The sequence below is a fragment of the Python bivittatus genome, unplaced genomic scaffold (assembly GCF_059951505.1).
Source record: "Python bivittatus isolate LINGU-HERP-01145 unplaced genomic scaffold, Pbiv_v1 ctg000190_np1212, whole genome shotgun sequence".
Classification (NCBI taxonomy): Eukaryota; Metazoa; Chordata; class Lepidosauria; order Squamata; family Pythonidae; genus Python; species Python bivittatus.
The window spans coordinates 851512-864219 of record NW_028277042.1 but is presented as its reverse complement, the minus strand read 5'-3'; the positions used below and the strand labels follow the sequence as shown (position 1 = coordinate 864219).

Below are 12708 nucleotides of genomic sequence, written 5' to 3'. Positions count from 1 at the left end.
AAGCCCCAAGATGTTTTTAAGAATTGATGAAAAAAGAGCCTTCCAAATCCCCTCCCCCCGCCTCCAGCCCAACAAAAGCCCAAGAAAAAAGAACCAGCAAATCCTGGCTTAGCTGATCCACATCACAGCCTTGCCCACTGGGGTCCCCAGCCAGCCAAAGGTTGCCCACCCTTTGTAACACAGAGCAGTCACACCATGGGGGAGCAGATTTCAACCCCGGTTTCTGAATGATGCAGTAGTAATTCTAAACTAGCAGGTGGGTGTTGCCACTAGGACACACACAAATTCTATTTTGCAATAGCCACAGACCACAGGAGAGGGGAAAAGTTTGAAAGATTTACAGAAATGGACACGAGTGATGAAATTTCTGGATTTTGGCCTCGGAGCCCTGAGCGTCAATCGCCCTGGAATATGCAAGAGATCATCCTGGCTCTGTGCATGGCTGTGCCTCATTCAGCCACTCCAAGGCCTTCCATTTTATGGGCCTTACTCGGCAAACCTTCCCTTCTCTCCTTTTGGCTGAGGTATTTGGCAGCTAGATAATCTGCACTTAATTGAAAAGCTTCCCTATTGCCATGTAAAAGCTCCATATTAATCTCATTCTTTGGGAAATGAATGGGCCCCACAGTGCTTTACCTGCCACAGATGCAGGTGTAAGAAGTGTGCCGCATGCCTCCTTGCGTGTAGCAGTAGTGCTGGAACAGGCTGAAAACCAAGAAAGCAGAGAATTAATCATTTGTCCAGAAGCCAACCCAGAAGCTGCAAAGCAGCATCTCAAGAAAAGCAGCCCCAGTTTACCTCCTGCTACTCAGTTTTTAGCATGTCCATCCCCATCTCCTCCATTCAGATTTTTAACTCACAAAAAGCTTGTAAGAAATGTAAAAGAACACACCACCACCACCAGGAAGAAGAAAGCCTCAGACACTTGGGAGGGTGGGTAGATCGATCCCTTCAGTTTTAAGGTTTAAGTGGCTTTGAGCCAATATGAATTCAATCCATCTGAATAATAGCAGAAGCAAAACATACCTAAGTTAGCTAAGTGTTAAAAGTAAAAAACCCAAGAACAGAGAAGGCCAAATACAGAAAGGGCTGTTGCACCACACTTAAGACTGGGGCAGAAACATGAGCATGGATCACTGCTGGATTGGCATCTTCTGGGAAGTCAACTATTATCTTAGCAAGTTGTGCAAACTACAGGATTCATTTTAGGGGTTTTGTTCAGACACTGCATGTAATGTGAACAAGGCTATTGTATTTGGTCAACTCATGATCAGAGTTCAGTAGTTTGCTTGAACCCAGGTAGAAAAGAGTATTTTATCTTTGCAAATCTGAGAAGCAGCGTAATAAAGAAGAAATCTTCCTTCCCACGATGAAAGTCTGTGCATAGAATTAATTGCTACCACATACTGTGGTGGGAAAATAGTATATATTGGTTAAAAAAAATAGATACACATGCCAACAATAACTTTCACAAACATCAAACATTACCGATCAATATACCGGACTTATATTGGATTTTTCCAGTCCAAAATGTAAGCTCATATCCTCACTTAACCATGGAGCTTCCTGTGTGATTTCAGCCAGTCACCATCTCTCACCCAATCTATTGTATCTCCCATGATGGATAAATTAGGAGAGACTGTTGTGAATCACAGAATCGGAAGGGCTGTTGAGGCCATGGAGTGCAACTACGTGGTTCTAAGTTAAAGCATCTTGAATGGATGGCTGTCTACCCTCCATTTAAAGATGTCCAATGAAGGAGACTCCACCATCTCTCTGGGAAATATATTTTGTTATCAAATTAAGGTAGTCTTCAAAACAAAACAAAAAACAAAACAAAACAAAAAACAAAAGCTGCCTTCCTTAAGGTGAATCGTCATTTTCTGCTATGTGCTCTGGAATGATAAGGGGAGCAGATCTTGATCACCTTCAGCGCAACATATTTGAAAAGCGCAATCCACTCCCCCGAGACTTCTCTTCTCAAGGTACACTCAACACATCCTCTTCCTTTCATTCCTTTTCACTGAGCTTTGTCCCTGATCATCCTTGTTGCCCACTCTGAACCTGTCCCAGTTGGCCTCAATTCTGAAAGTCTGGGCCCAGAAGTTAACAGAGTTTTGAGGTGGGGTCTGGCCAAAGCAAAATAAAGGGTAATGAAACAAGAGCTCTTAGAGAAAAAAGTGGGATATAAATGCACTAAATATATACCCAGCAATTATTCCATCCCAGAACACAACTTCATACAGAGAGCTATGAAGGAAGTTTTCATCCAGGCCCTCAGAAGACCATGGGCAGACAACCTATAGGTCTTCAGACACTGTGGAACTGCAACTCCTAGAATCTCTTACTGGCCATACACAGTGAGCACTGAGTTCCAGCACATTTGGAAAACCATAAGGTCCTTATAGCAGAACAAGTCCTGATCTGCTTGGCTCAGATTTAGCAAGGCTCCTACATTATGTGCTGTCAGACTTGGCCTTGAGAGATTTAGCTGAGCCACCAGCCATCTTCAGTGCAGATGTTGTAGGAATAGAGCCATTACAGGCTACGGTAGTGAAAAAATCCAGAGGTATCTGGTAGCATCTTTTCTGACTAACAAATGTTAATAAAAGGCATATGTTTTTGAGAGCTGCAGCTCACTTGCATCAGATGAAGCTCATGAAGCTATGTCTCTTAATAACATCTGTTACTCAGAAAAGTGCTACAGGTCTCCTCCTGATTCTATGGCAGCCATCTTCAAAGGTTTGCTCTACAGATTTAGAAGAAAGGGAGCAACTAGGCGACTTCAAAAACCTCAACCAGAGCTCCCAATCATGTAAGGAAGCATTGATGTGTGTAGGACTTGGCCTCCCCACATGCATTTCCCAGAATAAATACCTGAAAAGCATCAAGAAGTTATGATAAGTGCCCACCAGCAGGGAAGCTTTCATCCTGGACCATACAACTTTGAACTTTAGAAATGAACAGTTCCTTCCCAAACTTTTTATTTTTGCTTTCATTTAATGCTGGACTCCTGATACACTGAGCTTCTATTTCACATCACTTGGGTTGGCAATTATGTTACTTTTTTTTTTTTTTTAAAGATACTTGAGTGGTAGTGTCTTCCTAAAGCCCTTTAATATCAGGTCATGCTGCCTCGGTCCTAAGACCCCTCTTGCCAGCTGACAATGCAGAGGAACACTGGGACCTTGGCACAAATCAAAGTCACAGTTTTAACCTCAAAAGCCCTTCTGTCACCAGCAGGACCATCTTCTCCCCACTGTTCATTTGGCTTTGGCTCCCTTCTGTCCAGACATGGGGGCAGAGGACCTCAGTGGTGGGTCTGACCCTTTTGAAGTACTGGCCCCCAAGGTCTAATCAGTGCCTAGGTTTGGAGCACTCAGGAAGGGGGAGAAAACTCCTCTTCTACTATGTCTATTGACTGATCATGTGCCATCAAGTTGGTGTCAACTCTTACTAATCACATAGCTAGATTTTCTCCATGACAATCTGTTCCTAACTTGGTCCTTCAGGTCTTCCAGTGGTGCACCCATCGCCACTGTAACTGAGCCCATCCACCTTGCTGTTTTTATGTTTTCAATAATCTCCTATTTTTTCAGTTTTTTGTTTGTTTGGTTTACAGTGGGGCAAAAAAGTATTTAGTCAGCCACCAATTGTGCAAGTTCTCCCACTTAAAAAGGTGAGAGAGGCCTGTAATTTTCATCATAGGTATACCTCAACTATGAGAGACAAAATGAGAAAAAAAAATCCAGAAAATCACATTGTCTGATTTTTAAAGAATTTATTTGCAAATCATGGTGGAAAATAAGTATTTGGTCAATATCAAAAGTTCATCTCAATACTTTGTTATATATCCTTTGTTGGCAATGACAGAGGTCAAACGTTTTCTGTAAGTCTTCACAAGGTTTTCACACACTGTTGCTGGTATTTTGGCCCATTCCTCCATGCAGATCTCCTCGAGAGCAGTGATGTTTTGGGGCTGTCGCTGGGCAACACGGACTTTCAACTCCCTCCAAAGGTTTTCCATGGGGTTGAGATCTGGAGACTGGCTAGGCCACTCCAGGACCTTGAAATGCTTCTTACGAAGCCACTCCTTCGTTGCCCGGGCAGTGTGTTTGGGATCATTGTCATGCTGAAAGACCCAGCCACGTTTCATCTTCAATGCCCTTGCTGATGGAAGGAGGTGTTCACTCAAAATCTCACGATACATGGCCCCATTCATTCTTTCCTTTACACGGATCAGTCATCCTGGTCCCTTTGCAGAAAAACAGCCCCAAAGCATGATGTTTCCACCCCATGCTTCACAGTAGGTATGGTGTTCTTTGGATGCAACTCAGCGTTCTCTCTCTTCCAAACACGACGAGTTGAGTTTAGACCAAAACATTCTACTTTGGTTTCATCTGACCATATGACATTCTCCCAATCCTCTTCTGGATCATCCAAATGCTCTCTAGCAAACTTCAGACGGGCCCGGACATGTACTGGCTTAAGCAGGGGGACACGTCTGGCACTGCAGGATTTGAGTCCTTGGTGGCGTAGTGTGTTACTGATGGTAGCCTTTGTTACTTTGGTCCCAGCTCTCTGCAGGTCATTCACTAGGTCCCCCCGTGTGGTTCTGGGATTTGTGCTCACCATTCTTGTGATCATTTTGACACCACGGGGTGAGATCTTGCGTGGAGCCCCAGATCGAGGGAGATTATCAGTGGTCTTGTATGTCTTCCATTTTCTAATTATTGCTCCCACAGTTGATTTCTTCACACCAAGCTGCTTGCCTATTGCAGATTCAGTCTTCCCAGCCTGGTGCAGGTCTACAATTTTGTTTCTGGTGTCCTTCAACAGCTCTTTGGTCTTGGCCATAGTGGAGTTTGGAGTGTGACTGTTTGAGGTTGTGGACAGGTGTCTTTTATACTGATAACAAGGTCAAACAGGTGCCATTACTACAGGTAACAAGTGGAGGACAGAGGAGCCTCTTAAAGAAGTAGTTACAGGTCTGTGAGAGCCAGACATCTTGCTTGTTTGTAGGTGACCAAATACTTATTTTCCACCATGATTTGCAAATAAATTCTTTAAAAATCAGACAATGTGATTTTCTGGATGTTTTTTCCCCCATTTTCTCTCTCATAGTTGAGGTATACCTATGATGAAAATTACAGGCCTCTCTCATCTTTTTAAGTGGGAGAACCTGCACAATTGGTGGCTGACTAAATACTTTTTTGCCCCACTGTACATGGATTCTACTGGTTCTGGTTTGGAGGCTGATTGTGGATTCAGGTATTTTGGCAGCTGTTCAGAGGGCAGTGAATGAGAGTTGGATAGAAATGTTGAAAATATGTAAGTAAATGCAATCCTTCCCACAACTGGTGATAGGTTACCGACAGCATTCCCCAACCAAGTACCCTTCAGACGCTTCCACTTGTGTCTGAGCGTGAGTGGCTTAGAAGACTGAGAGTTATAGTCTTGGCACATCTAGAAGGACCATGTCGAGGAAGGTGGCTACTGCTTAGGATGCTGTAACATGGATGCAATGATCAGCATTTTTCAATTTGAAAAGTGTTGCTGTGTCTGGTACAGCTGAGTGAAAGCTTGGGAACAGGGTAGCTGCAAACCATGATCTAGCACTGGCACTCTTTGGTCTAGGAAACAGGCATTTCTTCCTTACTATACGCATCCAAAACCACAGCACCTTGGACAAATGTTCTGGATGTATACTGGGCTATCGATTAGCTTCACACACTGTGTTAGGCTCAGGTTTGCTTAACCATGGCTTGCTGAATAAGCCATAATAAAGCCCTGCATGGCTCAGGGCCTGGTTGTCTCTTAGTAGGTCCAGTAAGATCTGGGAGAGAGGCCCTGCTGAAGGTCTTGCTTTCAAAAGAGTTCCTTCTACAGGGTCTTCTCGGTGGTGGCCCCCTCCTGTGGAACAGTTTGTCCCCACATGCAAGAACTGCCTCTCCTGACTGAGCTTCTGAAAAGAGGTGAAAACTTGACTTTAAGAAAACACATTATCCTAATCTATTAGATTCAGGCAGTGCCACTATAATGCATACTGTTTATTATTGCCAGGTTGCTTTTAATCCTCCATTTCATGTATTTATTATACTGATTTATATAGTTGCCCATCTCACAGCTCTCACTCTGGGCAGAGGATTAAAAGTCATTAGAAATAACAAAACCAAAGCAACCAATAATAATAATGATACAACAATAACATAGTGGTGCTCAAGGACATCTAACCCAATCCATGCAAAGGCAGTCATACTAAGAAAAACCACATCCATGGGTCACCCAATCTCCAGATCCCATTTATGAGGAACATCTAGGTCTTCAAGGACTTAAGAAATGCCAGCAGGGTCGGGGCAAAGCAAATCTGAAGGGGAAGGCTGATCCAAAGAGTAGGCACTGTGACAGAGAAGGCACACTTCCTTAGTGCTGCCAAATGGCACTGTTTAATAGACAGATCCTGGAGCATGCCCACCCTTCTGGAACTAGTGAGTTGGGCAGAAACACTAGGAGAAAGGCACTTCGACAGATAACCTGAAGGGCTTTACAGGGGCTACCATCACTTTGAATTGCACCTGGAAGCCGACTGGGAGCCAGTGCAGCTCATGGAGCAGTGGTGTCACATGGGCATACTGAGGTGTGCCCATAATTGCCTGTGCTGACACTTTCTGGACCAACTGCTGCTTTCTAGTGGTCTTTAGGAGAGTGTAGAGCACATTGCAGTGATCCATCTGGGAGGTGACCAAGGCATGAATGACCATGGGTGGCACCTCCCGATGCAGAAAAGGGTACAACTGTCCACAAGACAAATCTATACAAAGGACCTCCTGGCCACCTGTTCCTTAAACAGGAACGGCTAGTCCAGGAAGATCCCCAAATGGTGCACTGGTTGTGCCTGGGGCAATGCAACCCCACTAAGAACTAAGGATGGAAAATCCCTGCATCCATGGGGCCCTAAAACCCAAACTCAGTCTTGCTAGGAAGGAGCTGAAGCCTCTTCCTCCCCATTTGGACTCCCCGGCCCCTTTCTGTTTAGGCTGCTTTGCGCCGCTGGGAATAGAGCAGCATAGAAGTGTTAGTAATAAATAAATCATTGGCAGGTTTACACAACACACTAAACTACACTCCTTAGATTGCAAAACACAATGGCTTGTCCTGCATCCCAATAAGCCGTGACCAGATTTATTAGCACACCCATCCAATTGTAAAGTCCAATTTCAGAAGCAAGAGGGGTGTTCACACCTGTTTTGCCAAAACCAAACAAGCTGTATTATGGCTTAGCGTGATTTGCAAACAGTTGCTCTTTGAATTTGAATTGTAGGACTAACATGTTATGGGAGCAGATGTTGACCACTTTCAATATATACACACACACACAGGACTCCATTCTCAACAAGTGGAAAAGGGAAATAATTCTACAAGTACTGAACTCTACCTCCTGGATAGAAAATGAAACAACGCATTCCATGATAAGCAGTAACTCTGTCAGTTCAACTCAGTTAGTTTTTATTATTTAGCCATTACAAAACTTCCAGGGGAAAAATATGATAGAGAAATTCGAAAATCTAAAACTGAGACAGTAAAAATAACAGAAGATTTTAAATTAATTCAGCCTCTGTAATCAACCACAAACTGATTACTTGGCTAATATCATTACAAACACGGGAGCTTTATTGTGATCCTGAAGCCATTATTATAAAGCAAACAAATACATGCTCCCCCTTCTGGAAATCACACCAATTAGTGCTTTCCTTTAATGCATCAGTAGATATTTTTCCTCTAGAGAACTGGAGGATAGTGAGGCATATCTCACGTTTCAACATTCCCCATCCAGCAGTTCCCAGTGGTACTGGAATACAATTTTTACAGTGTCTTTCTGGCAAGGTCTACAGCTGTGGTGGTTAGGGGATGATGAGAACTGTAGTCCAACATACTTGGAGGGCACCAGGATGGGGATGTCGTCCCATTTCCTAGGCTCCAACATCATTCTGAGTTATGCTGTGACAACCTATTACCGCAAGTTCTAACAGAACATTCCTCTTGCTGAGGGTTTCAAATGGAAGACCATTCCAGGGGCAGTCAAGTCCACATCTTCATTCAGATGCATTTCTTGCCCCTTGACATAAATGCTTTTCTTCCTAAATATTCACTGCCTTCTTAGCTAGGCAGAAAAGACCACAGGAGTGCAACTGTGGCCAGATATGCCAGAAAGGGTTCAAATTCTCAAAACACAATTGTGCAGAGCTTTTGTCTTTCCTTAAGATTTTAAAAAAATTAAAATCAGAATGCCATGGAAGGCATTCCTATGCTTTGAAAAGCCAGCCAAAAACATACATTGTGGGGTTGGGGATGAGGAAATGAAGGTGGTTTGAAGAGGAAATTCACAACAGATTAGCATCAACGTTCCCCTCCGTTTCTGGTAGGATTCCAAAACTTGGATGAACTTGTTGACCAGAATGGAAAGTACAGGGGAATACCAGCATTTCTTCTAGGATCTTTCCTTCAATCCAACATCGCTCTTGGCTGGCATCAGAGACATCCTCCAGGAGGAGCTCTTCCGCCTTCAGAAACACTCCAGCATTCCTTGAGTGATGAATGCTCTGCCATCCGACAAGGACAGATGTATCCCAACTACAATTAATATAGGATTAACTGCTTTAAGAGTCAAGCACATATTAGAGCTCCTTTCCATCTTTGTGAAATATGGTCTAATAACAATCCAAATCCCTTTAATATGGAAAGGACTGTGGGGGGACCTCATTTGTTGTAATATTAAAATCATTTCATTAACACAGGAGTGATAATGGAACCCATTCAGTTTTCAGAGACATTCACGACCTGTCCTTTGGCAGCAGCTACTACCAGGGAAGCTATTAGGAACACATTTAAGATACCACGTCAGCTGCACATAAAGCTAGATATATCTAACCTCTCCAGTTGTGAGACAGAAAGATACGGTGTGGGGGTTAAGACAATGGACCAGGTCTGGAGAAACCCAGGTTCAAGTCCCCCTTCAACCATGGAAACTAACTGGGAGACTTTGGGGCCAGAACTGGGATCAAATGAAGAGATACTGCCATGTAAACCACTCTGAGTTCCTAGAGAAAAGGTGGGATTTAAAAAAAATATACTGTAACAAATACCTAAGATGTTGATTAGGGAGCATCAGCTTTTCATATAGTTTCTGTATCTGACTCTTAATCACTTTCTTGGAAAGATGGAGGCAGGAAGACACAGTATATATTTCACGGGTGCTTCTGAGATGCATACAGTCCAACCTTAAGAGCACTTGATTATAGTAAATGGCCTAAACTGGATAATGGGCCAGAAATGGGAAGAGTAAAGCAGTCAGGGATACTCCAGGGATCAATTTAGAGTAAGCATGTCAACAAGTTAAGCTCTTAGCAAGGATTGGAGCTGACAACACAGTGCTTCAAAACCAGGCAGTAACGTGAAGCTGTAGCTGTAGCGCATCGTTGTATTTCTCTGAAAGACTAGAATGTTCAGAGTTATTATTTATACTAAATCAAATGATTTCTAAAGGTGCTTTCAGAGTTTGTATGGTAAATAAAACTGCCATCCGATACAGAAGGTCTCCTTGCCCTGAAGGGATGCCTGTTTTCCTTCTTGCTACCCTACAAGCCATGCTTTCAAACCTTTCTTGCTTTCAATAGGCATTCCTCCCTTCCAATCAGGAGTACCAGCCTTTTGTGCTGGGGCACACTTGGAACGTGTGTACATTATGCTCATAAAATGCCTTTTATGGGGGACTCAGCTTATCACAGAATACCCACTGAGCAGCAGATGAACAAGCCTCCTCCTGTTGCTCTTGGGCATCACGGCGGGATCATAGCAAGGAGTCTAAGGTTAAGATTCTAATATAATGAAACCTGATTTGATGGCCTTCACCTCTAACAGACCAAATTTCTCTGACAATTTACATCATATGCATAATGGCATTCTCATGTAAATGATATACAGTAATTGAAGTGATTTGCATATTATTATGTAAATGGGGCAAATCATATTGTTTAAGGACTGACAGCATTATGCAAATGTTGTAAATTGGTGCAAATGACATAAATCACTACAATGTGTACCTTTGCATTTAATGGGCATTTGTCAATAACGGACTCCCAATTAGTCTAACAATGAATCTTGAGTGAGTGAAGGGGGAAGGAGGGCACTGGTGCAAGCGAGCAGAGGGAAGGAGGGCGTGGTGCATGTGTGCAAGCGAGCGAAGGCCAAGAAGCCCCTGAGCTGCAGCACAGCAAGCAGCCCCAGAGTTGAACGGTTCTGGGACTGCTTGCTGCCCCGCAAGGCAAGATGCAGGGCAGCCAAAAAGACAGAGATAGGGGGGAGATAGGAGGGTGGGGGGAGTTGGAGGCAGTCCCTTACCTCACTCAGGCTCAAGGCTTGGAGGGACCAAGCCCGGAATGGCTTGGATTGGGGTGGGTCCTCCACTAACGACCGGTGGAATTCGCTTAATGATGGCAATGGGGAGGGCCGGGACTGCTGTCGCTAAGCAATGCAGTCACATGACATCTCACTTTATGACCGCATCGCTTAGTGATGGAAATTCCGGTCTCAACTGTGGTTGTAAGTCGAGAACTACCTTTATACATCCATCCGATTACAAATTAAAACCATATCCTTTCCTTTCTAAGATTCACACAGCTGCAGTGATAGTTGCTAACAAAGCTTAATTGGGAAATCAGCAGATGCCCTCCAAAAAAAAAAAAAAAAAACGATAAAAGGCAGCTCATGGTTCATAAATTAAAAGGAAAATAAAACACATCCAACAGCATTCATCATTGGTGATTTAAAGGGAACAAAAACAATGGATCGTTTCAGGTTAAAGAGCAGGGAAAGCTGGCTAACCATAATTGGCATTTTAATTGTATACCAGAGAATTACAAATCTTTTGGCTGATCTGAACTGCAAATAAAACCTCACCAGATAACATATAGTTGATCTGGTGAAGCCTGCTTCTGGCACCCTCCAGATATGTTGCATTACAGCTCCCATCATACCCAGCCAATATGGGAAGACTGCATTTTCTGTGCATCACCATAATGTTTCCTCTCCAAATAGATAGTTTAGCAAAGCAAGTCTATTATTTGCTTTTTAAAAAAGTGTTTATAAATAATTTTTCTGCAGAAACGCATAATTTTCTATGCACATTTAATATGCAATTAAAAACGAAACAAGTAATTGGATAAAAACACAACAAAATTTAAAAACCCTAACTTTTCTTAAAACAAGCCAAAATATTGACAGTCTTGATGGCTGCACTAACTTTTCAGGGAGGAAGGAACTTCCCTCTCCTGCTGTGGAGAGCATTCAACATTTAAGTGTGAGATGGAGAAGAAGGGACCCCGCACATTTAAAAGATCAGTGTTTCTCAACCTTAGCAACTTTAAGATGTGTGGACTTCAACTCCCATGCTGGCTGAGGAATTATGGGAGTTGAATTCCACACATCTTAAAGTTGCTAAGGTTGAGAAACACTGGAGTAGATTCATGTTAGGTATCTGAACTTTCAAGAAAAAATGGTTGCGGGCGGTGGGGGAATTCCTCAAATGTAAGTGAACATGTGAACAACTGTATGCTGAGAGGCAAAGTGAACAACTGAGAGGAAACTTATCAGAGGTGAACCCACAGCTTGCCTGTAGTTGGGAGATATATGTAAAGAAGGGAGGGCATTTTTTCTATAGATGACACTAATCTGGAGGGCAACAGGCTGGGGAAGGTTGGCTTAAAGCAGCCTGTTTGGGACCAAAGGTCACACTTAGCCATTGCACCAGGGTTGCCCTCTCCCAAAAGGCAGGACATGATTTAAAATCACATTAAATTATACTTTGGTAGCAACATTTGGAAAGTTCCAGGGGCCAAAGCTAAGTCTTTCAGGGCCCCCACATCTAGGCTTAAATGATTCCTGGAGGGGGCTGGAATTAATCAGGTAGGATGCAAGTGGTCAAGGGAACTCCAGCAGCCTTCCTTGGATGTTGAACCAAGTATCATTTCCTCCTTCCTCAAGGGCAAGCTTTACATCTCCCCTTCCCCTCTGAAATGTTCTCATGTGTTTCCACTTGTATATATTGACAATGACAAAAAACTCCAAGGATTAGCACAGCATCACAATTTCACACCCAATTTAATATTGAATAAAAGAGAGCCAGCACCAAGTCTGAAGACCTATTATTTTCTTGATCATATTATAATTCTGGATCTCCAACAGCACTTTTTTTGTTTATGAGTATTTATTAACATCTAATTAATGAGGGCTAAATCCTTCAGTGACACAATGATTAAGTGGTATTTTAAGTAATCCCTCTTTTTAATTATGATTCTGTCAGAAAGTTTTCAATGCATAAATAGGAGACATTTATAAGCACCCAATCTTTAAATATGCATTCATGTAAAACCAATAATTAAAAAAACCTCACAATTTTAATTATACTTTAATGGCTATCACACATTAAAAAGCTTTAATGCATGTATACCAATACATACTCTTTATGAATTACTATTGATTTGTGGAGACAAAAGTCAAATAAAGGCATAGCTACACACCCACTCAAAAGTCAAGTCACTCTTGAGCGGAGCTGAGGACTGCAGTATTGCAGGCACGCGTGCATGAAAGTGGCTTGCTTCTGAAACTTCCTTATGCTGGCATGCTTCTGAAACTTCCCAACCTTTCCTGCAG

The 12708-nt window shown here is 42.8% G+C and overlaps 1 protein-coding gene across 2 annotated transcripts in view; it reads right to left on the bottom strand.

The window, feature by feature from the left end:
* The window catches only part of PEPD (peptidase D), a 164916-nt gene that overhangs the window by 44561 nt on the left and 107647 nt on the right, over positions 1 to 12708 (bottom strand). The window contains exon 10 of one of the 2 annotated variants that reach the window (XM_088135846.1): positions 637 to 705. The exons of the other annotated variant lie outside the window; for it this stretch is intronic. Coding sequence (XP_087991972.1) covers positions 637 to 705 — 69 coding nt within the window. The remainder of the gene's footprint in view (positions 1 to 636; positions 706 to 12708) is intronic. 2 annotated transcript variants of the gene reach the window in all.